General features: G+C 33.0%; 1 protein-coding gene across 1 annotated transcript; it reads left to right on the top strand.

Annotated features, from left to right (window-relative positions):
• The first annotated feature begins 1,088 nt into the window (after positions 1-1,088).
• LOC106668294 lies at positions 1,089-22,506 on the top strand. Its single transcript, XM_024225412.1, has 22 exons — positions 1,089-1,287; positions 3,054-3,110; positions 3,200-3,361; positions 3,420-3,582; positions 3,717-3,838; positions 3,912-4,153; positions 4,207-4,379; positions 5,960-6,113; positions 6,173-6,287; positions 6,358-6,642; positions 6,712-6,806; positions 10,846-10,912; positions 18,225-18,296; positions 18,510-18,671; positions 18,734-18,896; positions 18,964-19,085; positions 19,151-19,392; positions 19,451-19,608; positions 19,675-19,970; positions 20,024-20,183; positions 20,288-20,415; positions 22,383-22,506. The coding sequence occupies exons 1-22, from the start codon at positions 1,179-1,181 to the stop codon at positions 22,427-22,429; spliced, it is 3,294 nt and encodes a 1,097-aa protein (XP_024081180.1). The 5' UTR covers positions 1,089-1,178; the 3' UTR covers positions 22,430-22,506.
• Positions 22,507-26,036: the final 3,530 nt, after the last annotated feature.

The raw sequence follows: 26,036 nt of genomic DNA, 5'->3' as shown, positions 1-26,036 counted from the left end.
GGAGAATCCGCTTGTCCAAAAGAAGTATATCATAATAATTTAATGTTAAAAAAAGACATCAATCCCAGGATTGTGGAGGTGTTCAGGGGTAGGTCGTATTTATTTGCGTTTGGGTCACACCCAGATCGTGGGGCCCAGATCACTGTTTTAATACTTCAGTCATGTTTTTAACTTCTTTGTGTGCTTATGTTTATCTATAACTTATTTATTGGAATGAATGTATTTATTAGCAAGAATGGAGGGGGGATAGATCACAAGGAATATTGAGAAAGAGATTCATTTATACATTTATTGGCTTGAATGATAACGTTGAATGAGAAACAGTTCTTATTTTTTATTATTGTAACAAATGAATATAATTTATTAGTGTGAAATTAAAGAGTCCGAGGGTTATCGAGTACTCTGGGGTAGAGTGAGTGAAATTGTGAATGTAAATTTATTAGTATAAACGGAAGGGCTTCTTCCACAATTTGGCTAACTATGTATAATTTTCATATAAATGAAGATTTAGTGTTTATTATATGAAGATTTTTATCCTTGACTGACAAGACTCTGAGATAGAGAGGCTGGCAACAGGATAAAAAAATGAAATTGTCAGTTACCTTAAAACCCACAGCCTAATTGACACGAATATACAAACAAAATGAATTATAATAAATAAAATGTATGTAGTAACATTACGACACATTAAGAGAATGATTTTTTAAAATAATTTTGATCATAAATGTTTCTTGGCTAACCCAACCGTACCTTAAGGAATAAGACATTGAGTATATAATAAGTATATATAATGAAATACATATTAGTCTGGTTTTTACAGAAAATGTTTATAAAACTTAAGTAAATAATAGGAATAAATTGTGTCTTTTATTTCAGAGATTTCTATGATTATATTGAAATTTCCTGAATTAAAAAAGATTAAATTATCGAGGAAAAATTACATTTTTCGATGTCCTTGTGCGAATGTTGAAATTATCTAATCACGGTAAAAACAATTGTTTCTCTTTTTATTCTACTATCTCACCTGATTCCTTCAGCCACTATTTTCTTTTCTATTAATTCCTTTCTTTTTTTTTTTTTTATAGCTCCGCTTAACTTATAAAGTCTCAAAAATCATTTGCATCTGCCTTCAGTAGAGTGCGAGGAAGAAGTGTGGTGGGGTATGAGTGAAAAGGACGATGAGGGAAAAGGTGGAAATTTCGCATATCGAACTCCCCGAGGCCAAGAGCGGCAACGCCCTGGCCTACAACAAAGCAGTGGAAGATATAAGAAGATGCATGAAAGAAGGTCAGTCAATTGATTGATCGTTAATTGACAAATTGCATTGATGGCAGGTCTTTTAAGGACAGAAGGGATTTTCAGCCATACGATGTACAGAACCATTACAATAAAAAACAAGCTTATACCTTTGCAATTATGCAATATTTTGTAATAAAACACATCAATAAAAGTGTATTTAAAAAAATCAAATTAGTCTGATTATATTATATTAACAAATTATAATACTTTTTGAGTCTTTCTAATAATGGCTATTTGTGATTGAACAAACTTGATACATTCACATGTAAATAATCATCCCGGTAACAAATAAATCATTGCAGCAAAGGTGAAAGGTGTAAAATAATGTCTAAAGGTTGCTAAATAATTAAAAAAGTATATTTTGAATGCAGACTAAAAGCCAATCAAATGCCAAGCAATATTCAAGAGAATTTCTTCAAAAATAAATCAACTTTTGAGTTTATATTTTTAATTGTACACTATTTCTTTTTAACACTTTGATTGGTCAACATGAATTTTTTTTTGGATAGCATGATTATTTTATTATATGTGGTGATTAGTGACCGTTAATCGATATTTATTTAGAAATCGTGAGATGCGGTCTGGTGTGATGTAGGTTCCAGAAAAACATTTTCTTTATGTGCCAACGTTTCGATCTTTATTGAGATCATCTTCAGAGCTCAAAGTGTTTGTCCTCTGTGTAATTGTGTCATTCTTTCGTGTCGTGTCACTCTGTGTGTGGCACTCTCGACACGACACGCAAGAATGACACAATTACACAGAAGACAAACACTTTGAGCCCTGAAGATGATCTCAATAAAGATCGAAACATTGGCACGATAAAGAAAATGTTTTTCTGAAACCTACATCACACCAGACCGCATCTCACGATTTCTAAATAAAAATTATTTTATTAGTTTAAACTTTGATTAGTTAATATAATTACTCTAAAATTTTTCATAAACGCTTGCCAATAAAACGTAATGGTTTTTCATTACCAATCATCAAAAATAATCAAACATACAGCACATACAAATCTACCTGATTTAGCATTAAATTAAAAGTTCCTTTTTGTTTTAGTAATAGTTAAATAATTTTGTATTTATTCAGGGGGTTCTAATTATTCAAAATCAAATACATTAATTGTTAAACCATTTTAATGAAAAATTTTGATTATTAAATTGCCAATTTTATTTTAATTTGAAATATTTACTTTTTGACTTGTTTGTTTCATGCGTTAATTTAAAAATCTTCAGTCTATTATATCACACATTTTAACAACGGCTTCCAACTTGTCCATTGGGTGTGGATCATTTTACATTTAAAAAAATATAATATATATTTTCAATTAAAAAGCCATGGGCTATGATTTAAACCCAGAACCACTAACGTGGCACCTAACCCATGAGCCACCTCAGTCTTCTCCGTCACACAATTTATCCAATAAAACAACTGTTTTAATTTTTCACATCGCACTAGTTTTTAAATTTACAATTGAATTTAAATTATAGTTAATGTTCCAATACATTTTTTCTGATATTTATGTACGGAACGTAAATGTTAATATTCAGTAACAGATCAAAGTTACAAAAAAATGTGGGGTATATAGCTACCAAAAAAAAAAAAAATCTATAAAATTTACCTTAATATGCTTAAATACTGATTGGTTCTGAATTCTTGGCTTCATTCTCTAGCAAATAAGAATAAATAAAATGATAATATTGTCTATTTATTGTTTATTTAAAAAATGAATAGTTTTTTTGGTATATCTGCAGAAAGTTCTAGCATTGGACAAGAATCGGTTGATTTTGAAACAGCAATATCAAAGGCAGGTGTGTAGAAATTTACATTTTACATGATTACATTTTACTTTAGCTTAAAACTAAAACTGATAATGGTTGTAATTTGAAAAAAAATTCAGGGTATGGAAAGTTTAATTATTTTCTGCTATTGATCGCTGTTCCTGCTTCGTGCTCATCTGCCTATGTCACCGGTGCTGTTTCGTTTATTCTACCCGTTGCCGGATGTGAGCTGGGTTTGTCTTCATTTGAAAAAGGCCTGATCAACTGTGCCCCTTACGCCGGTATGACATCAAATTTAAGTTTTATTGCTTAAGACTTAATTGTAATTACAATTTTCAGGTATGGTTTTATCCGCATTTTTTTGGGGTTTTCTTTCCGATGCATTCGGACGAAAACACTTGCTTTGCTACGGGTTTCTCCTGGATGCGGTCATGAACCTATTATCAAGCCTGGCCCCTAATTTTGCCATTATGTTTTTATTTAAGTTTTTTAGTGGTGTCATGTAAGTTTAACAAAACCAAATGGTATTATATATTTTTTTACTTTCTTTTCTGGTACCTGTACATAAAAAAAATAGGGATAAATTGTAATTGTTTTTATTATACAGTATTGAAAACATGATTCAAAAATATATAGGGTTTGTGGTCCTTATTCAATATTCATGGCATACTTGTCAGAAGTGTTTCTGGACAAAAGACGTGACATGGCTGTCCTCTTGGCAGGGATGTTTTGCGCAGTAGGAAGTATTTTTCAACCAAGTAAGCAGTTCCACTTGTAAGATTTCGATTAAAAACGATTTACCTATTATATTAAAATATTTTGTTTTAACAGTAATGGCAATGGTTCTGATCCCTCTTGACATCCACATCCAATTATTCGGGGGTTTCGAAGTAAAATCTTGGCGGATTTTCCTCATGGCCTGTGGCCTGCCTTCTCTGATTTGTGGAGTTTGTTCGATCTGTTTCGTTGAAAGCCCGAAATTCTTAATGGAGCATGGAAGGAAAGAGGAAGCGCTTAACGTTTTTCAGAAAATCTACACTATCAACACTGGCCTACCCCAGCATACGTATCCCGTAAGTCGTTTTTTTCTCTCCTCGTGGACATCATCTAAATAAATAATTTTCAGATCCATAAGCTGCACGATGCAAGAAGGCTGTCGGCTATTGAAAGGAGCAAAGAAGAGAAAGACTTTCTAACCTTGCTGAAAGATGGTGTAAACCAGGCTCTTGTGCTTTTAAAACCACCATATGTACGTAGAGTATGTTTCTTCTTTTTCATCCAATTTGGCAGCATGGCATGGTAAGCAACTGTTTTTTTTTTTTTTTTTTTAATTTTAAAGTAAACTAAGACACATGTTGAATTAACACTGGATCCGCCTAGCTTGTTTTTGACTCGCCATTCAGCTTCGGCCATTTTCAGTGAGGAACAAGACTAGTTGGCTCAGTGCTAGATCTTAAAGTGTTAACCGATTGTAGACCAACACTTTCAACAAGTATACCAAAAGTTATAAAATATTCTTTGATCTAAAAAAAAATAATCTGATGTACTTTAAACATGAATGTACTCAAGGTTTCATGCTGTGCAATCAAACGTGTTAATTTATAGCCAGCCCTGGAAGCTATTCTAATAGTTCAAATATCTTTAAAACCCAACATTAAGCTATAAATTTAGGCAAAGCTCTTTAATTAAAGATGCTGGATTAAAAATGAAACGAGTGAAAAGCTCAACTTTTATATATATTTTAAAACCAAATGTATTAACCCTACATATATAAAAGATTACATGCAATTTTTGAAACTGGCCATTTTAGGTGATAGAAAAATATCCCATTTTAATTTTAATATTTTTTTAATCCTTTCGATTTCCCAAGAAAGTCAATACGAAGGATGTTGAAGCTATACCAGCAACGTCAGCAATTTATTAAATGAATTTTGTCATTGTGTGCAGGTAATTTGGTCATTACTGATCATTTTGGTCTGTATGACCTCGCCGGGTTGGTCTTTCAGATATTTTTGACATTTTAGACACACTGAAGATTGTGAAACGCTGAAATGCGTCTAAAGACCAAATTACAAGTTTATCTCCCTGTAGGCGACAGGAAGAAATCTCAAAACTAAAAACTCTGAAAAACGTTTTCAACTGCATGCCAGTAATTTATATTTGCTCATGATTAAATTAGAAAGCTTACCATCAGCTTTAATAATTTAAAAGCTAATATTGACAAAAATAAATGAATTTAAAGATGGTGGAATACTGAGACATCTAGTAATTTATTGCTATTGTACAGGCAAAGGCTGAATCTATCTGATTATATGCTCATATTAGCATATTATTTTTACATACAATTCACATTTTAGCAAAGTAAAGAAATCACTTTATTTTTAACTTTTTAAACCAATCAATTCAGAACACATTAAACAGGTTGTATCAAAATTTGCTAACCATACTTCAGGAAATTATTGTACTGCTCATTAATAAAAAATAATTCCTTAGGAAAATTGAATTGTTAAAATATTTTAGGAATTATTAAAATTTTATAAGGAATGGTTTTGAAATATTGATATACATAATAAAATATCAAATATCTCAAAAGTGGTTCAGATTCAGGCTGAAGTTTGCAGGGTTTTTTTTTCTGCAGTTGACTTACACAGCTTCCTTTTGTACAAAATATTTTATTCTATATGCAATTTGTCCTGAGATTTCCTAAGTTTTATAGATATATTTATAAGCTGTTTAAAAGTATATCGTATTTGCCTATTCCAATATTTGATTTTAAGTATAAAATTATATTGTACATTGTTAACAAATAGACAAAAACTATTATAAAATATATTTTTCCTGTTACATTGCCATGTATATATGTATATATATTTTAATAGTTTGAATGTACTAAGACTTTGGCTACCCCAGATGTTCACATTGGTGGAAATGCAAAGTGAACCGAATGCCACATTGTCCGATGGAAGGCGAGATCTAGGGTTCTGTGAAGTATTTGTAGAAAATGCTAACAAGCCGGAAACAAGCTGCAATGATGTATGGACAATTTTGAACAATTTTGAAAACTAAAAATTAAATTAAATTCCTTTTTTTAGCTGGTCATGAAGCCGGAAGTTTTTCTCAACATGATGTGGATCAACGCTGGCACATTGTTAGCGCACGTAGTTTTTATAATTTCCGTCAAATACGTTGGAAAGAAAATGATAATCAGTAAGTTATTTCCCCTGTTTAAATTATAAATAAAGGTTGAAATTAAAATAATAATAATTTGGATTTTAAGCTGCAACGACAATCCTGGGTGCGACTTGTGTAATCATGATACCATTTTTCTCGACCAAATTCGTTGTACCACTTTCATCAACGTTTGTCGCTGTCCTTAACATAACATTCTTCTCTGTCATTGGCTTAGTCGTTGCGACTTTTCCAACAAAAATACGAGCGACTAGCGTAAGTCTTACAATGATGTTCGGAAGAATTGGCGTCCTGTCGGCCAACCTGGGAATCGCCAGCATTATGTACACACAGTGCGATTTGATATTTTACATAATTTTTGCGACTCTGATGGGTGAGTTTTTAAGAAAATTGTCAATTTGAATTTTATGACTCACTTTTCTTTTATTTTTCTTTTCTTCAGTGATTGGAGTTACCTCCACATTACTTTCGACAACCCCAATTGACAATAACGCTCCAACTCAAAAAGTAAAAGAACAAAATTGTTCAAAAGTTGGTTAATTTTTTATTAATTGACTATAGGTATGTATTTTGTTTCAATAATTGTCTATTGTACAAGCTTTTTTTTTTTTTTTACTTTTGTATTACAATGTGTAAAAATATGTGAATTTTTATAATTACTTTTTTATTTTATTGTCAAAAAGTATATTTTGATGTGTAAAATTAATTTTATACATAAAATTTAAAATTTAAATATTAATTTTTAATTTTTATGTGTTTACGTTCTGGTACATTTCAGAATACTAAGATGTACCTGGCTACTAATTAAAAGATTAAAAAAACAAATGTTTTTCTATTATCTTATTTTGTGTTCACCTTACATATTATTTTATACTATGCTATAAAAATAATTACAATTTTTGTCTAACCCCTAAAAAGGAGATGTAATAAAAATAAGTCAGTTTAACATTAAAAAAATTGTATTATCTATTATATTCAGTTCAAGTGGCTCACTGACGGGTTGAGACAAGGGTGCCTATTGTCACCCATTCTATTTAATCTGGCCCTCAAAACTGCAATACAAGAGATCCGGATGAAACCTAGAGGAACAATCTACAGTGGGGTCATAACAGCATGAACTTTACTACCTTATCAAGCCTCCTGGAGGAGTTTGAAATAGCAGCAGCAAATGCCAGCTTAAGTATCAACGTGAATAAAACAAAGATATGAAAACAACAAAGATATAAGGAAGCGGGGAAGTAGAATACTGATAAATATATTCGGATGCTGCAAAGGTTTTAAATACCTGAAATTTAAAGAATTGTTAGGCAGCAAAAATCTACCAAAGAGTTATATACTTGACTTCCTATAAAATCTCAATGGACTATAAAGGAGAGGAAGAACACAGGAGAGCATCAGATACAATGATATGGTACACAGATGGCCGCAAAACAAACGAAGGAACCGGATCAGACGTTTTTTGTACAAGCCCAAAACATGAGCAATCAAACTCTTTAAGGAAGTACACTTTGGTCTTTCAAGCGGAAATGGATGCCATCAATGCTTGTGCCCTGGAAAATCTTAAAAGAGATTACACTGGCAAAAAATCCTCATAAGATCTGCTAGCCAAGCAGCCATTAAAGCATTAGCGTGTATAAGAATCATATCAAAATTAGTCAGTGAATGCATCCAAAATCTCCAAAACCTGGGGACAAATAACTACCTGATGATATCTTGGGTGCCAAGGCACAGGGGAATTTTGGGTAACGAGAAAACAGACAGTCTGGCCAGAGGAGGATCTGCAAGACCATACATAGGCCCTGAACCTATACTTGGGATACAAAAACAAATATAGAATCCTCCATCATAGGATGGATCCAAACAAAACAAAAGGATAAGTGGATAAACTCTACCGGTGGTAGACATAGTAAACTTATGATGAAACAACCCTCACCGAGACTGGCAAAAGCACTGCTGCAATTGGAGAGGGCCAAACTCAGAGGAGTGGTAGGACTACTAACCGGTCACTGGTATCTGAGAAAACATCTGCACAACATGGGTATATACATCGATGATCCCATTTGCAGATTATGTAATGAGGAGGAGGAAAGCAACTCGTATCATCTTCGAATGCGAAGCAACAGCTCAATGGAGATTTAACCTAACGTACGGAAAACGCTTAGGGAATCAAATTGCAGCAGCGACAGTCTATGACCTGTTACTTCCAAGGAGAAGGATCAAGTCCATTGCACTGAACTAAGGAACGAGGAAGGTACAGTAAGCCAGAAGGCTGCAGTGCCTGGGGAGTGCAAACCCCCTTCCTAGTATCCTTTTTCACCATACCATAAATACTTGTCCTGTTATATGCCTATAGATGTGAGAGCTAGGTAACAAAGAGAAGTGAAATGACTCTAGGTGTATGGAAAAATAAGGTACTCAGAAAGATATTCAGCGCAGTCTGTGAAATTTGGAGAATTGGTAAAAATTCAGAGAGCTGTTTTGTGAGCCAGATGTAGCCCATATTAAAAAAAAAAAGGCAGACTGAGATAGCTAGGCCATGTTCAGAGGATGCCAGAAACAAGACTACTGAAGAAGATATAGTGGGAGGGCCAGACAGTTCTCAACTGAAAAAAGACTGAGGTGTCTAGATGATGTGAAGGTGGACTTTAAGAGATTAAGTCAGAAAAGAGTTGCGCTGTAATACATAGACATACTAAGCATTCAGTGGCTTCCCAGGCATAAATTAACTCTAAATAAAAAATGCCAAGGAACACAATTTATTATAATGCAATGTAATTACACTGTGCAACATTAACACAATACTGAAAATAGTAAAAATAAAAAAATAAAAAATACAAAAACAAAACAATTGTTAAACTTAAAAACAATTAGTTATTTAAACAAATAAAAGTAAAACAATATAAAAATTAATTATATAAAGTTTACTTAAAAGGTTACCAGTAATCATAATCTGAAACTAGATTGTAACAAAAACTGTTTTGTAGTGTGAAATTTTTCCAAAAAAATTAGATAAAAAAAATAGGATTGCACTTTATACATTGTTTGTATTAGCCCCCGTTTTTCTTTTTTGCTTACACTTGGCCAAAACACCTCATTTTTTAGTTGTTTTCTGTCTGAATTAACTGGCCAAATCTGACATTCATACTGTCTACCAGCTTTTTTTTAGTTGTATATCTGACCAAATAGAACTACCTCATGTATGAAATCAAGTTGACTTTCGATCAAATCCTTCCCGTTTGGCTTGTTGCCCTGTGTTGTAAATAGAGCCATCTAACGTCTATTAAAATAGCGGACAATACTACTTGCAATTTCTAATAATTCTGTACAAGTTAACGTTTCGCCCCATTCTGTTAACTCCATCCACGGTTCATTATAAAAATACAATCACAAATATTAAGTCAATTTAAACTTAATAAAACAAGTTAAAGCAGCAATTCAATGTGAATTATGCAAAAAATAACATTAGATTTATGAAAATGTATATAAAGATGAGTCAGGAATATTGTACTGAGAAGTACTTAAAAACTTAAATAAATGTGTTTTGTGATCAACCTTCAACATTTTATAACTCAGTATTTAAGCTGAGTTTTTTTAGCTGGGGGGGGGGGTCTTTTTAAAAACATCAACTGCTACTTAGCCAAGTTGTCAGCACTTTTTATTGCTAATACAACTGTATGTTAATTTAATTCTGTAGTTTTCGTGGTCCGCTTGACCAATTAATTAAGGTTTCAATTAATTAAGGTTTTTAGTTGAGATAAAAAAGTCAGTGTCACGAACGGGATTTGAACCCACGATCTTCGGCTAGATATGCTGCTGCTCTACCACTTGAGCTATTGTGACCCTTGTCTTGTAAATTAAAAGTTTGTTGTCTAGCCGAAGGTCATGGGCTCAAATCCCGCTCGTGACACTGTCTTTTTTATCTCAACTAAAAACCTTAATTAATTGAAAATTATTTTAACATCTAAACTGAAAGTATATTGTATTTTGGGCGAAAAATTCCTGAAAGATTGACAAAGAAGCAGTTGTTGTTCTTAAAAAGCCCCCCCCCACAGATGATTCATTAAACAAATAATTTAACCTAAAATTAATTAAATATAGCGTAATAAATTCAGATCCATAAGCACAGCTTTGTACAATATGAATTTTACTATATTTTCCTTTCTTTTTTTTACTTTAAATTTTATAGTTTTATTTATTTTTATGCCATTTTTTCATGACAGTGCAAAAATTTGTCAACAAATTTATTTTGTTAACAAACTTTGAACTCTGGAGGAACAAATTGGTAGATCAAGAAAATAAAATTATCTGTTAAACTTTGAAATGTTTTATCAATTGTGTTAGAGAACTTTACTTACAATAGAGGTTTAATCGAAATTTTATCTTGCCCCGAAGATTGACTATCTGAACGTTTTCAATTTTATAAAATAAAAACCTTTTCCTGTCTTCGCAGCTTGTACAGTCCTGGAAATGCGTTCGAAGAGGGAAAACATCTGGATATGAGAAAATTATCAGGCAGTAGTTTAATAATAAAAAATAGCTTAATGGGAAAGAAAACAACAGTCTTGGGTGAAAATAGTTGAAATTATTTATCTTTGGAATGAGACGCCTTTCCGATTTCAGTGACCGCTATGGGACGTTTCAAGGTAAGCCAAGCTTGGTGATTTTCCAATAAACATTGCCAGCCAGTCGATTTACAGTTTATATGATTTTTAATTAAATAAACTTTTAAAAGATTTAAAAAAGCAAGATGTAAGATACTTTATAATTCATCTATGTATGATGCACAAGCAGCATAAGAAAACACTTATACTTCCAACTAACCACAAATGATTACAATATATATCAACTATAATTTATTTGAAAAAATATATACTTGATATAGCACCACTCCTTTCACAAATATATACATAAATTACACACTATTAAGACTTCTAAATATGTATATGGGTTGGGGCTAAAAAAATGGTAAAATTGGCTTTACCATGGATTTATATAAGCTTATTCTGCACATTTATCAATCACCCAATTTGTCATTTCAGCATCTGGGTTTAGATCTTGTCCTTCTCTGTCCTACCAACGAAGTTAGGCTCCTGAGGCTGTCAACAGCTAGGAAATTTCAGCACCAATGCATGCAATTATTAAACACTCACATTCTCACTCATTCTTTTCTGTTAAACTGATCACTTAAGTGGGGTGGTGGAATATTTGATTTTTTTTTATAGTGCAATTCAAACCTAATCTAATTGAGGGTTATGGGGGTACTCATTGTTCCACCATTGGCCCTCTTGCACGACACATTCACTCTAATAAATACATTCAATCTCAATATTGACAAAAAAGAAACAACAAAATGTCTATCAAGTAATAAAACAGTCGTATTTGTCCAAAAATTGGAACATTGCCCCAAATTCTCTTAGCCATGCTCAGGAATTCTCATGTCAGGTGGCATTCCTTCCTATGGAACCAAAGATTGACCCTCTTTAATTAAGTAATTGAACAGCTTTTTTCTACATAAACAAGCTTGTGTTTCAATCTCACATGGCTGGATTTAGATCCTCCGAGGGCCTTCTATGGACGTTGCTCTTGATGCAAAGGAATTTCTCTGTCGATCTGGCCCACTGATGCCGACATTTCCTTTTAATCGTACTTTTTATTGAATTTGTAATTTCAGAGGATTGTATCACGATGGTGGCTTTAGCCCACCTTTTTTGTGACCCTTCATGGCACAACCATCACCGTTTTAATATGCTTCTGTTCCGAGTATCACTGCAACAGAACTTGGGTTTTATGTTATTATAACAGAAAAGTGTCAAATAATGTACAATTTCAGTTACTATTTTAATTAAAAATAGTAATTAATGACACTTTTAGTTATAGCTTTTTTAAATTTATTTGATATCAGCAAAATGTAAAAAATAAATAAACTCTTGCAATTTTTTCTTTTAACTGGCCATTTATCTTAAACAGTTTGGTTCAATATAATCTGAATAGCTTCCTTATTTGATATTATAACATGGGGGCAAAGTTTAGTTAGATTGAAAATAAACATTTCTCTTTCAAAAGTTTAAAATTTCAACCCAATTATGTATTGAAATTTGATAATACACGTGTCATAAAAGGAAATTTATTTTGTCTAGTATAGCTTGATTACAAAGGCCACTTTTCAGAAGAAAGTAGGTATCCCTTGTGACCCATTGGTTATGAATAATTTATGAAATAAAGAATAAAGCCATTAGGCAAGATTCTCAATTTTAAAAATTTTATTAAAAAACTAAAAATCATATGATGATAGAATGCACTTGGATAAAGTTACGAAATTAAACATAATAATAACAATCTTGATGAACTGGCGACTTAAACATTAATTATACAAATTTGTAAATAACTACGCTCGAGCAACTCATCTTTGTTTGTTATTGGTTCATTAATAATTTGCTAAATCCATAAAGTTGCCTCTATAACTTTTATGTCGATGACTCTCAAATTCACTTTTCTTTCCCATCATTTTGCAAGCTGCAACTGTATGAAACTAAGAAGAGGACTTAGAACAGACAACCAGAACGTAAAAGTCTCAGGATGTTGTGTTCTGATTCAGCTTCTCCCATCGGATGTCCTCAAGGAGGGATATTATCACCTCTCTTATGGAGCCTAACAGTTGATGAACTGCTTGAAACCCTGAACCGCTCAGGAATAAAATGTCAGGGATATGCAGATGACATAGTCCTGACAGCCAGGGGAAAATTGGAGGAAACCCTCTGCGATATAATCCAAGAGGGACTGAAAATCACAGAAGAATGGTGTAAAAGTGCAGGCTTGGGGATTAATCCAAACAAAACTACTATAGTCACTTTTACACGGAAAAGAAATCAAATGAAAGAAATCAAATGAAAGAAATCAAATGAAAGAAATCAAACTCAACAACACTGTGATAGAAATCAAAAATGAAGTCAAATGTCTGGGCATCACACTATATAAAACACTAACATTCAAGAAACACTTCAGCTCCATTATCACAAAGGCGACACGAGCTTTGATGGTGTGCAGAAGAATAGCAGGGAGAAACTGGGGATGTAGGCCAGAAACCCTGTTATGGATGTACACCATAAAAGTAAGACCTTTACTTACATATGGAGCTATAGCCTGGGCTGATAAAGTGGAACAAGTAACCAAAAGGAAAGAACTCACAAAAATACAGAGACTTGCATGCATCTGCATAACGGGAGCAATGAGAACATGTCCTACAATTAGCATGGAAAAGATATTGGGACTAATCCCCCTACATCACATGGTAGAAAGGACAGCACAGAAAACCATAATCAACTTTATTAGAGAGAAACCTCCAACAGGAATAAAACTGAAATGGAGAGACAGAAACAAACTGTGAAAAAACCATCTCATGGCTCCAAGAGATGACATGAACAGGAGGTTTGAATTTAACCAAAAATTCTGAATACATCTGGGCACCAAAAAGGAATGGGAAAGAAAGGGAAATACCTCCCTCAAAAATGGCATCATCCTTTGGTACACAGATGGATCTAGAATACAGGTAGGTTCGGGGGCAGGAGTGTTTGGACCCGGAACCAAATACTCAGAACCCATGGGAAAGCACACCAGTATCTTCCAAGCTGAGATTCACGCAATTGAAAGATGTATCCAATTCAATCTAAATAGAGGGTACAAAAACAAGAATATAGCTATCATGTCAGATAGCCAAGCAGCCATCAAAGCACTAAGCTCAAATACCATTAGTTCAAGGATGGTGCAGAACTGCAAAACCAAATTAAACATATTAGGTATGCAGAATAAAGTCAGCCTCTGCTGGGTCCCCGGACATATGGGAGTAGAAGGCAACGAGAAAGCGGACACCCTTGCAAGGAAAGGGGCTGCCACACCGCTGATAGGACCCGAACCCTTCTGTAGCATAGGAATCCACACTATTAACGAATATCTCAGACAGAAGGACAAAAAGAAAATGAGCGAACTTTGGAATTCACTTATTGGACATAGACAATCCAAGAATCTAACCAAATTTGGCAAGAAAGAAATCACAGAATATGTCAAAGGAAGCAGGAATAGACTGCGAATCCTAACAGGATTCCTGACAGGACACTGTAGATTAAATGAACATCTAAAGAAAATTGGAATAATCCAAGATGGCACATGTAGATTCTGCAAGGGAGCAGAAGAGACACCAACACACTTACTAACAAACTGCGGAGCTACATTAGCCCGCAGGAGGAAGTGTTTTGGGATGTACAATGTGCCCATAGAAGAACTACAACCACTGAAACTGGGCCTATTAATCAAGTTTCTTGATGAAATAGGACTCACCGATGTGCTTTAGGCAGAGCACAGGGGATACAATAACTCTTAAAGGGCGCAGTTTACCATACCCTGAAATATTACATCTACATCTTCTCCCATTTCTCCGTTTACCATATAACATTGTGGGATTAATATGATGGTTATAAAAAATAAAATAAAATAATAAGTTTGTACCTGTTAAACATGAAAGATCCTTATATTAATAACAAATTAATGAATCGAATATATCTTATAAATGGTTACAACTAATTAAGTAAGGAAAAGGGTATATTTTCTTATGATAGAATATAATTAAGTGTAAAGTTATTTTTTGGTTTCCTTTTCTCTGGACAAGTTGTATAGTATAGTGTAACAAACCTTTATGAATGAACACCACTCCACAAAAATTTTTCACTAGCAGTTTTTTTGTCTTGATATCACACACTTTTATTTTTACTTTATCTTCTTTCTAAAGTTGCAAGCGACCGAGTAACTCCAAATCCAGCATGGCTCTCCTTAGGCCTCCGCCGTCCTCTCATCTGCCTCCTCAATCGTTGGAACTCTGCCTTATTGATTGTTTATGTCGCTTTGGCAGCCTTTATGAAATGACTTTGTTATAACCGTTAACAATTTTTGATTAACCCTATTTCCTTCTGTCTCTCCATCAAGAATCTTGTGTTGCTCAGACCTTGCCCGGAAGCCCAATATCTTCCAGATTTCTCCATCATATTTGTCATGCAAGCCACCTTCCACTCTTTAGTATGCATAAATCCTCGTTTCCTCCCTTATTCTCCCCAACTATGATTATGTCTAATGAATTTTTTTTGGTTTCTAATAAAGTCCATGTGACTGACCTGTGCACTAACTTGACAATAATTCCTTTCTCCCATTTTATAATTTCCATGCTTTCATGCTCAAATTTATCTGATGATCCCATTCCACTCCCTACATATTTACATTTTGTATATATACATATTTTTTAAATATACATGTTTGTATAGCCTTGTCATGCTTGAATCTTTTGTAAATATGTCATGGTATATAAAATTATCCAAGATTATTTAGTACATAATTATTCGAGAATGTTTGTTTTTCATTTCATGTCAAATATAGAACATTTATGTATCTAACATACATTTATATTTGTCATTGTTTTGCTCTAAGCATTTGCAGAGGTGATAACAGAACCCAGACGTATTCGCAAATACGCTGGCCTCATTTTGAGACCGTATTAAAGCTTTTGAAAAATTGAAAACAAAATTAATCATGCTGACTGAACCAGTTGTATTTATCTTGGAAATAAAAAGAATAATTCCCTATAAAAGTGATATGCAGAAAAATTGCCTTGCACCTTTTTTTCAGAAATGACACATTGTTTTTCTAAAACAATAATCATAGAATAAATATAAGTTCTATTTATCTAATTTACAACCTTTTGTACAACGTGCCAAGTAGTTTGTTTGTATTACATAATACACGAGGATAGCTAGCTCTTAATGTAGTAAATTCCTTTTGAATTTTAACTCGTCATATGCGCAGACTACTTTGAAATGGAGCTCACAGCCAAAGGTTAGTTTTAATTTATTTTTATTAATTAAAAAAAATCTAAAGGAAACATCATTGTAATTTAATTATTATCAAGTTATGAAATCAATATGTTGAAAACAAAGGCAGAACACAAACATGTTGGTCATCTTGGTCTTCTGACTGCTTTGGTTTATTCCTGTTGTGTCTTGGCATTTCACCATCTTCAGAGGTGGTAAAATTGGCCACAAGCTTTAAATCATTTCAAAGTGGTAAAGTATTTTGGTCAGGTTTTAAACCTTTTCTCAATAGGAATTGCTTCTAAAGGAACTTTGCCAATTATAAATCAATAAATTGCAAAGGAATCAAAGCACTAATATGTCTTATTGTTAAACTTCTAAACCGTTTTAATATACTAATATATATTTAGAAATCGTGAGATGGGGTCTGGTTTGATGTAGGTTTCAGAAAAACATTTTCTTTATTGTGCCAACGTTTTGATCTTTATTGAGCCCTGACGATGATGATCTCAGTAAAGATTGAAACGTTGGAACGATAAAGAAAATGTTTTTCTGAACCTACATCACACCAGACCGCATCTCACAATTTCTAAATAAATATCGATTAACGGTCACTAGTCACCACACATATACTAATATAATTTTTCATGTGCCCCTGTGTGCTATTTGAGCATGCTCGTCAAAAATGTAATTAAATTAATGCTAAACTGGTTAATTTCTCATTGAGTATTTGATCAAGTGTCTTTAAGTTTAGTTTTTCTTGTATAATTTATACACAGTATATTTAAAATATTATTATAATTTAAAATGTTGTCGTTAGTTTAAATACTTTCATTGTTGTTGTATAGGTTGTGTTCATTGTGTTGTTTACACTGTTTATCTGTGCACCTACTTGCTAAAAATTTCAACTACAAGTCATTTTATGCGTAACACCAATGTACCAATCAATGGTGGATGAAGGATTAACTTTTAACGGGATCAAACTTAAAAATGATTAATTTTTATATAAAGTGCGGTTGAGATGAAAAATATGAGTCAATTCAAATAATTTACTTTGGTTAACTAGGACCAAGTAAAAATATATGCTTAAATGTGATCCTGAGAGTCTGAAATTGTAATTTAGGCTGGCATGACCACTTATGGGACAGTTATCATAAAGTGTTCTCACATAACCTTAGATTCTTGCTATGATGCTGTTGATGATGTATGGTTTAGTCAGAACATGATAGAAATACACTCTAAACATTGTTTAATAATAATAAATATTTTAATAATAAGTTTTGTTGCACTTTTTGTTTAATTTTACACCATAGGAGTTTTCATAAAATAATATGTTTGACTGGTAGAAAGCATTTGGTGAGGTTAGCCATTGCGGTTAGCCAAATGATGATCATTTTGTTGGGGTCGTTTCTCGGAGCCTTTGTCCTCTCGTCGAAGAGGGTTTGTTTTTAATCTGTGATCTTAATGTAGAATATTTTAAATGTAAGAAAAGTTAATAATATATNATATATATATAAAGAAACACACTGTGATCGCATGTACCTGAAAACAAAAGGAAGTTTACTAGTTTTTTAGACTTTTATGAGATGCTGAGCACCAAAAAACATAATGTACTTCGGTGCCCATGACACCATGTTCCTTTTTATTTCCCCACTAAGGTTAAAGCCCTGAAGATGACGATGACAGTATAAAAACTGTCGAAAGCTCGGCGAAAACTGAAAGGAAGTTTTTTTCTCTGTGTTGACCTCTTCCGTAGATTCTCTGAAAAACTTCATAATTGAAACTTGTTTACAATGTTGTCCATCTCATTCAATTTGTTTGCACATTTGTTCATTATACTGTTGTTCAATTATTATTTGTATTTAACTTATGTTTAGTTTTATATATGAATTTATATTAGAAAGTTGACTGTTTTTTTTGTTTTAATTTATGTGAAAAGCTTAAGCCATTAATTATTGTAAATAAAATAAAAATAAATAAAATTGGTAATTTTATTTACCACACCAAAATAAGTTATTACACTTCTCGAATTTATAGTATTTATAACTTGTCAGATTTGTCATGGGTTTAATTTAATTTTTTGTAACACATAACTTATTTTTTTTAGAGAATGATATGTCAAACCAAAGGAATTCAAATGATAAAGCTGTGAAACTTGAAGAAGCTCTGATTTTGTCAGGTAATATAAAATAATTAATTTCTAGTCCACAATTTTTTAGAAGTACATTTGTAGTAAGTTGGATTTTCAGAAAAACACCTATATTTATGGGTAAAAAATATATTTAATTTAACCTATTCAATATAAATATATTATCTGTAAATAGGTTAGTGTAAATGTATCAATGAAATGTAAATATATCGATGAACATAAAGTTTGTTTTGAAATGTTTAGGATATGGACTGTATAATTACCTGGCGATATTGGGAGGTGGTCTGTCCCTTTTTGGAGGTTTGGGAGTAGTTTTAATATTGTCCTACACATTGCCTGCAACTGACTGTGATATGCATTTAACACCTAAAGATAAGGGTGTTTTGACGTCAATAGCTTATACAGGTATCGCTAACTATTCTATAAAACCTCATTCTAAGTTGTCAATTTTCTGTTTTACGTATTAGGAATGCTATTTTCATCGCATTTATATGGTTACCTGTCTGACACTTACGGAAGGCGGAAAATAGTAATATACAGCAATTATAGCTGTGCCCTGCTTTCGTTTCTGGCCATGTTCTCGCCCAACCCTTACTTCCTGACAGTACTATGGTTTACCAACGGATTTATGTACAATTCAAACGTTTGAAATTACCAGGTGAATGAGAGTCACATGAAAGATCTTTTGTATTTTCAGTGCAGGAGGCCTCCTTACACCGGCTTATGTGTATATAAGTGAATTCTGCGCCTTTGATAAACGAGCCACTTCCCTTCTTATTGCCTCTGCTATCGCTTCACTCATCACTACTTTCCTACCAGGTAACCAAAACACAAATAATCGTAAAATTTCCCAAACAAAAAATTAAATACTTTAAATGTTTCAGGTATGGCTTGGGTTGTGATGCCTCTGAATTTCCGAATTCAGACCTTTTATGGTGTGGAACTGACCCCTTGGAGAATCTATATCGCCCTGCTAGCGATACCGTCGTTGCTTTGCAACATTCTCATGCATTTTCTACTGGAATCTCCGAAATATTTACTTACAAGAGGACAGAAGCAGGAGACGCTGCATGTTCTGAGAAAGATGTATTCTGTGAACTTCAGGGTCCCACCGCACACCTATCCTGTGCGTCTTAATAAAACTTTTTCTAGGACTATTTATAATCATCGATGAATCTTGACAGGTTGTTGATATTTCATTGGATGATGGGGACATGGTGCACGAAGCCTCACAAGTTGGATTTATTAAAGATATGTGGAGGCAAACCGTTACATTGTTCTCGCCACCTTTGCTATCAAGTACAATTTTATCCTGTTTTCTCAATTTAGGACTTATCGGGTCGTAAGTTAATATATTAGCTTTTAAAAGTGAAATTTAGTTTAATAATTTATTTTCAATATTTGATAGATATAATGTAATTATGCTGTGGCTTCCTGAGTTAATAAGCAGAATGTCAATCTATTCCACAGACCACGAAGTTTACAATGCAACTATTTGCCAGGTTTTTAATTATAAAGATGAAATTATTGTAGTTGTGAATAAAACTATGACATCAAACACAGCTTATGAAGTAGGCGAACCTTGCAAAATGGTAGTAGATGAAATAATTTATCTTACAACAATGGGAATCGGAGTTTGCCAATTTGTATTCTTTGGATTGATGAGTATCCTGTCAAACCATTTCTCTAGAAGAGGCCTGATAGGTAATTTTTTTTTAATTTTCTAATTTTTTTTATTACAAGGATAAAAATTTTAGTCAGCTGTCTAATTATTGGAGCTGCAAGTTACACAGTCGTAACGTTAATGCATGCCATGGCTTTGACGACGGCAGGGCTTGCACTTGGTGTGATTCTTCTAGGAGCTGCCCTTCCTTTAGCACTCAGCATCATCGTAGACTTTTTCCCAACTCATCTCAGGTGTGTAGTATTTGTGTGAGATGACAATACTTCCTCCTCAGCTTCAGGCTTTTTTCCAGTCTACAATAAAAAAGCTGCTTAAATATTTAACGCTCAAATTTCAGGGCGATGGCAACATGCATTTGTATGATATTTGGAAGGTTAGGCTCTTCATTCGGAGGACAGCTTTTTGGCATTTTACAAGAAAACTACTGCGAATATTCATATTATGGTCTTTCTCTAATCTTACTAGGTAACAAGTACATAAATAAATATATTTTAAATATACAAAATATATTTCCTCAATTAACTATACACAAATTTTTCATTTCGAAAAAATTGTATCACAGGCGGGATTCGAACCCATGCTAATCTAGTATAATCGTTAATAAAAAGTGTTTCTATATGAAGCCGCGATTTGCTTATAATTAGAATAAAATCGGGTAGTCGAAATGAGAAGTTTGTGGCATGGGCGATCGAAGTCACGGTAGCTCAAGTGGTAGAGCAGCGGCGTATTTAGCCGAAATTCGTGGGTTCGAATCCCGCCTGTGACACAAAGTTTTCATTTCGAAAAAATTATGTATAATTAATTGAGTATTTATATATTTAATAGAAGCTGATAAAATTTAGTATTAAAAATACATTTCGTTAATAGTTGAAAATTTCAAAGGGTGTTCAAAAATAAAAAAAATTCGAAATGTTTTTATTTTTTGGACATTTGGACGTATTGGCCTACAGTGGTCCGGTGGAAACGAAAAAAAATACAAATAAAAAAGACCATCCCTACATAGGACCTAGGTAGTCACTGCAGTGTAGTACAGTCATTTGTCCTGTTTGGTTGAGTATTAAGAAGCTCGTCTACACCCCAAGGTACCGATGTTGCAACATCCATTCCAAAATTAATATTAATTGTCCTCATGATCATTTTTGAATAAAATTTTGTAAATACTATGTAATAAAGGATGTCACTGCGTATTTAGTTTTTTAATCTTAATCATCGTGATCTTGAATCTAGAACGACTTAATAAAGACGCAATAATTGGTGACCCCGATGTGATTTCTGTTTAATTTTCATATTGATTCATATTTTAATAAACATATCCTTTCTTTCTTTAATAACATTTTTTTATTTCGTAATTTTTGTATAAGAATATTTCTTTCATTTTTCTTAATTTTTTTTTTGTTTTTCTGTATGTAATTATGTTTGTATATTTTTCTTGATTATTTCTAAAATTTTTTGTAACATCTGCACAAATTTTACTTAATTGGAAATGAGAGAAGAAGAACAAAAACTAATCAACCAGGGATCTGGTGTGGCAGACCGTCTCCCAAGTTTCTGGAAACAGGACCCGGAGTTATGGTTTTTACAATGCAATGCCATATTTGCTTAAGGGAGAATTACCACTTCAAAATGCAAGTTCCAAGACGCAATTTCACGTCTAGAGTATGAGGTTTTAAGGCAGGTAGCAGAGTTGGTAAAAAATCCTGGAAACCAACCGTACGAGGACCTATGATAAAAGTTAATTCCAACTCCGAGAATGCACGCATCAACAAACCATTAGAATACAAACAACGGGGTGTAGATGAGCTTCTTAATACTCAACCAAACAGGACAAACTGTCCTACACTGCAGTGACTACCCTTTCTTAGGGATGGTCTTTTTTATTTTTCCTTTTACACACTTCCTGCGAGGAGTGCTTAGTGTCGGTGTTTCGGACCGCTATAGGCCTATCGTCACCATATCAAATGGGTTAATTCCTGCAAAGTACTCCACAAGTCAACCGATGTTTCTTTGGAATTACTTTGAAACTTTGGGCAGGAATTAGCCTAGGCTGCTGTAAATGTGCCAACAGACCAAAACGTTCAAAAAATAAAAACAATATGGATATCTTGTATTTTTTAATAGCTTTCATCTATATCTATAATCATAATAATACAACAAAATGAAAATTTCAATGTATTTATTAAATAATAGTTAATAAATAGTTCACCACTATTGATTTTATCAAAATAACAAAGTATCTATCAAACAAAAAAAAGAAATTTAGGGAAGGAACAAACATAATCCAATATAACGCACATATGGAAATGCCTTAATATTTAAAATAATATTTAATTAGTCTCAGCTTTACAAATTGTGTCAATGTTTTTAAATGTTTACTTATATTAGTCTTATTTTTGTAATATAACGTAATAATTTTAATCATTTCTGTTTTACAGGCATTTCAGCACTTTGTTTTGTTATTCCTTTAAATAAGAAAAACTAGATGCAGCTAGAGAGAAATATCAAAATGCCACGTATGTTTTTAATATAATAAAACACATCATTTCCTACTGACGTTAACATTGTTGAGTTCATTTTTAATCCCTTTTAATTATGTTTGTTTTCTTCTGCACATATGAATATTAGCTAAAGATTAAATTTTTTTTCTTTAATTATCCTTTTTTTCTTGATTGTTTTGCATTAAATATGTGCTATGTAGCTTGAAACACTTTTTACGTCCAACAAATTTACAAAATAACTATTTCATGTTTTATATTACCAACTCCATGGTTGGTCTGTGGATCTATATTCTCTACTGTTAGGGTGAAAAATTCCAAGATCTCTGTGGTTGAAAACTTTTATTCAATTTAGTAAATTACAAGGACGTTCAGGCTCCTGGCCCATCATCAGCAACTAAACAGAGAAATCTCATGGTATAATTCACAATTTGAAGGCACACCCATCAGTAATTTCCAATTTTTTAAATAAAAGTATTTATACCTGGACTATGCCAATGATACATATATATTATTTTTCCACCCCCCCTTTATTTGTTGAGGGGGAATGTCGTCAAAATTGTTTTAAAACTGTAATAGAAACATACATTTTATTTTAGTCTACTCATTGGTATACCACATGGTAATGATATTACACTTATACAGGGTGAGCCATTTTTTGACGCACCATTGGAAAATCAACGTGTTTAAGTCTGACTCGAGGGTTATTTCCTTTGATTAATAAAAGAAAGTGAGTCAATTTTCAGTGCACCATTGGAAAATCAACGTGGGTGTGTTTAAATCTAACTTAAGGCATATTTCTTTTGATTTTAACATTAAAAAAAAGGAAGTGAGTAAATTTTCGGTGCACCATAGGAAAATCAACGTTGGTGCGTCTAATTATGACTCAGCACAGTTTGTTTTGTTAGTCTCATACCAAAAAACAGGCTAGTCACTTTTTGACGCACCATTCGTTACAAATTAGTTTTAGTAGGTTGGAAGGAAAATAAACAAAACCAATATTATTAAAACATTATTCATACACAATGTAAAAATTAAAAAAAAAAATTCTTCACAAATTAATTTGATTAAGGTTTAAGAGTATTTTTTTCTGGTAAATTAAAAAGTTAAATAAATGTAACAATCTCCTTTGTTAGCAAATCAAAAAGGTTCAAAATCATTATAATAATTGTTCGAACAGACCTCCATTTGCTGTAATATAGTAGCCTAGTCTATCGTAAAACGACGATTGGACGAAAAAAAAAAAACTCTTAAACCTTAATCAAATTAATTTGTGAAGAATTTTTTTCAAATTTTTACATTGTGTTTGTATAATGTTTTAATAATATTGGTTTTGTTTATTTTCCTTCCAACCTACTAAAACTAATTTGTAACGAATGGGCGTCGAAATGTGACTCGCCTATTTTTTGGTACGAGACTAACAAAATAAAATGTGCCGAGTCATAATTAGACGCACCAACATTGATTTTCCTATGGTGCACCGAAAATTGACTCACTTTCTTTTATTAATGTATTAATCAAAGGAAATAAGCCTCGAGTCAGATTTAAACATACCCACGTTAATTTTCCAATGGTGCGTCAAAAAATTACTCACCCTGTATACCACTCGGAGAAGGGCAGATAGCGACTGAAGGTATATACATATATATATAAAGAATATCATTACCATGTGGTATACCAATGAAGTGACAAAAATAAAATATATGTTTCTATTACAGTTTTAAAACAATTACGACGACATTCCCCCCCTTATACCATGAGATTTCTCTATGTTTAGTTGCTGATGATGGGCCAGGAGCCCTGAAACGCCTTGTAATTTACTAAATTGAATAAACGTTTTCAACCACGGAGATCTTGGAATTTTTCAACTTAACAATAGAAAAAAACTATTGCTAATGCAATGTAACTTGAATGGAGAATCTGCTGGTAAGAAAGAAACCATCCAAATCGTGTAAAAAAGACATCATACCAAGACATACTGGTGTGACGTTGGTTTTAGAAAAATGTTTTCTTTATCGTGCCAACGCTCAATCTTTATTGCGATCATAATCAAACAAACACTTTGAGCCCCGAAGATGATCTCAATAAAGATCGAAACGTTGGCACGATAAAGAAAATGTTTTACTAAAAACTACGTCACACCAGACCGCATCTCACGATCTCTGAATAATCATAATTTATTAGCATGAATGGAGGAGCTTATCGTCAATTACCCCGAGGAATATCGAGCTCTAGGGGATAGTATCAATGAATTGTGGTGTGTGGATGTAATTTATTAGCTAGAATGACGGCTTATCCCCAACACCTCAAAAATACTGAAAACTTTGGGGGGGTAATGTGAATGAATGAGAGTGCAATTTATTAACATGAATGGATGGGTTTATCAACTGCCAATTACCTTGAGGAATATTAAATACTCTGGGTAAATATGAATGCAATTTATTAACATGAAAAAGGGGCTTATAGACAATTACCCTGAAGACAATAGAATACTCTCGGATAGTGTGAATGAATTGCAGAGTAATGTAATTTATTAGCATGAAAGGCAGGGCTTATTCTTAATCACCTCGAGAATATCGAGTAATCTGGGGTAATGTGAATGAATGTGTGAGCATAATTTACTAGTGTGTGGTGATTAGTGACCGTTAATCGATAATTATTTAGAAATCGTGAGATGCGGTCTGGTGTGATGTAGGTTTCAGAAAAACATTTTCTTTATCGTGCCAACGTTTCGATCTTTATTGAGATCATCTTCAGGGCCTGGGATTTACAAACATTGTTTACATTTAACAAATGCATGTAGGATATGGAAAAAAGTGAATTTATACAATGCAAAATATATTTTTTATATTCAATCAAAGTATTTCTACTCACTCAAAGTGTTTGTCTTCTGTGTAATTGTGCCATTCTTGCATATTGTGTTGAATCCCAGGCCCTGAAGATGATCTGAATAAAGATCGAAATGTTGGCACGATAAAGAAAATGTTTTTCCGAAACCTACATCACACCAGACCGCATCTCACGATTTCTGAATAATAATTTACTAGCGTGAATCCCTAATTACCCCAAGGAATATTGAATATTCTGGGATAGTGAACCCTAACTAGACTATTGTTTTATTTATTATTAAATTTACTAATTTCGTGGTCCGCTTGACCAATTAATATATTACAATTAATTAAGGTATTTAGTTGAGATTAAAAAAAAATGTCCGAGTGGATCGAGGTCATGATAGCTCAAGTGGTAGGGCAGCTGCATATTTAGCCGAAGATCGTGGGTTCGAATCCCACTCGTGTCACTGACTTTTTATATCTCAACTAAAAACCTTAATTAATTGAAATATATTAATTGGTCAAGCGGACCACGAAATTAGTGAATTTAATGATTTAAAATGAAGAATACTTCACTAAAGCTCTCCGTGGCCATTTCACTTGTCGTCTAGAATCCAATCCGATTACACGACATTTGAAAAATGGCAAAAAGGAGGGAAAATTCAAAAGCTGGGGTTGAGATGGGAAGTTAGTGTCTGAGTGGATCGAGGTCATTATAGCTCAAGTGGTAGAGCGGCGGCGTATTTAGCCGAAGATCGTGGGT

This window comes from Cimex lectularius, unplaced genomic scaffold (assembly GCF_000648675.2).
Source record: "Cimex lectularius strain Harlan isolate CLEC.00 unplaced genomic scaffold, Clec_2.1 scaffold11, whole genome shotgun sequence".
Taxonomy (NCBI): domain Eukaryota; kingdom Metazoa; phylum Arthropoda; class Insecta; order Hemiptera; family Cimicidae; genus Cimex; species Cimex lectularius.
Note: the sequence above shows the minus strand (reverse complement) of the source record. Positions and strands in the feature narration are given on the sequence as shown.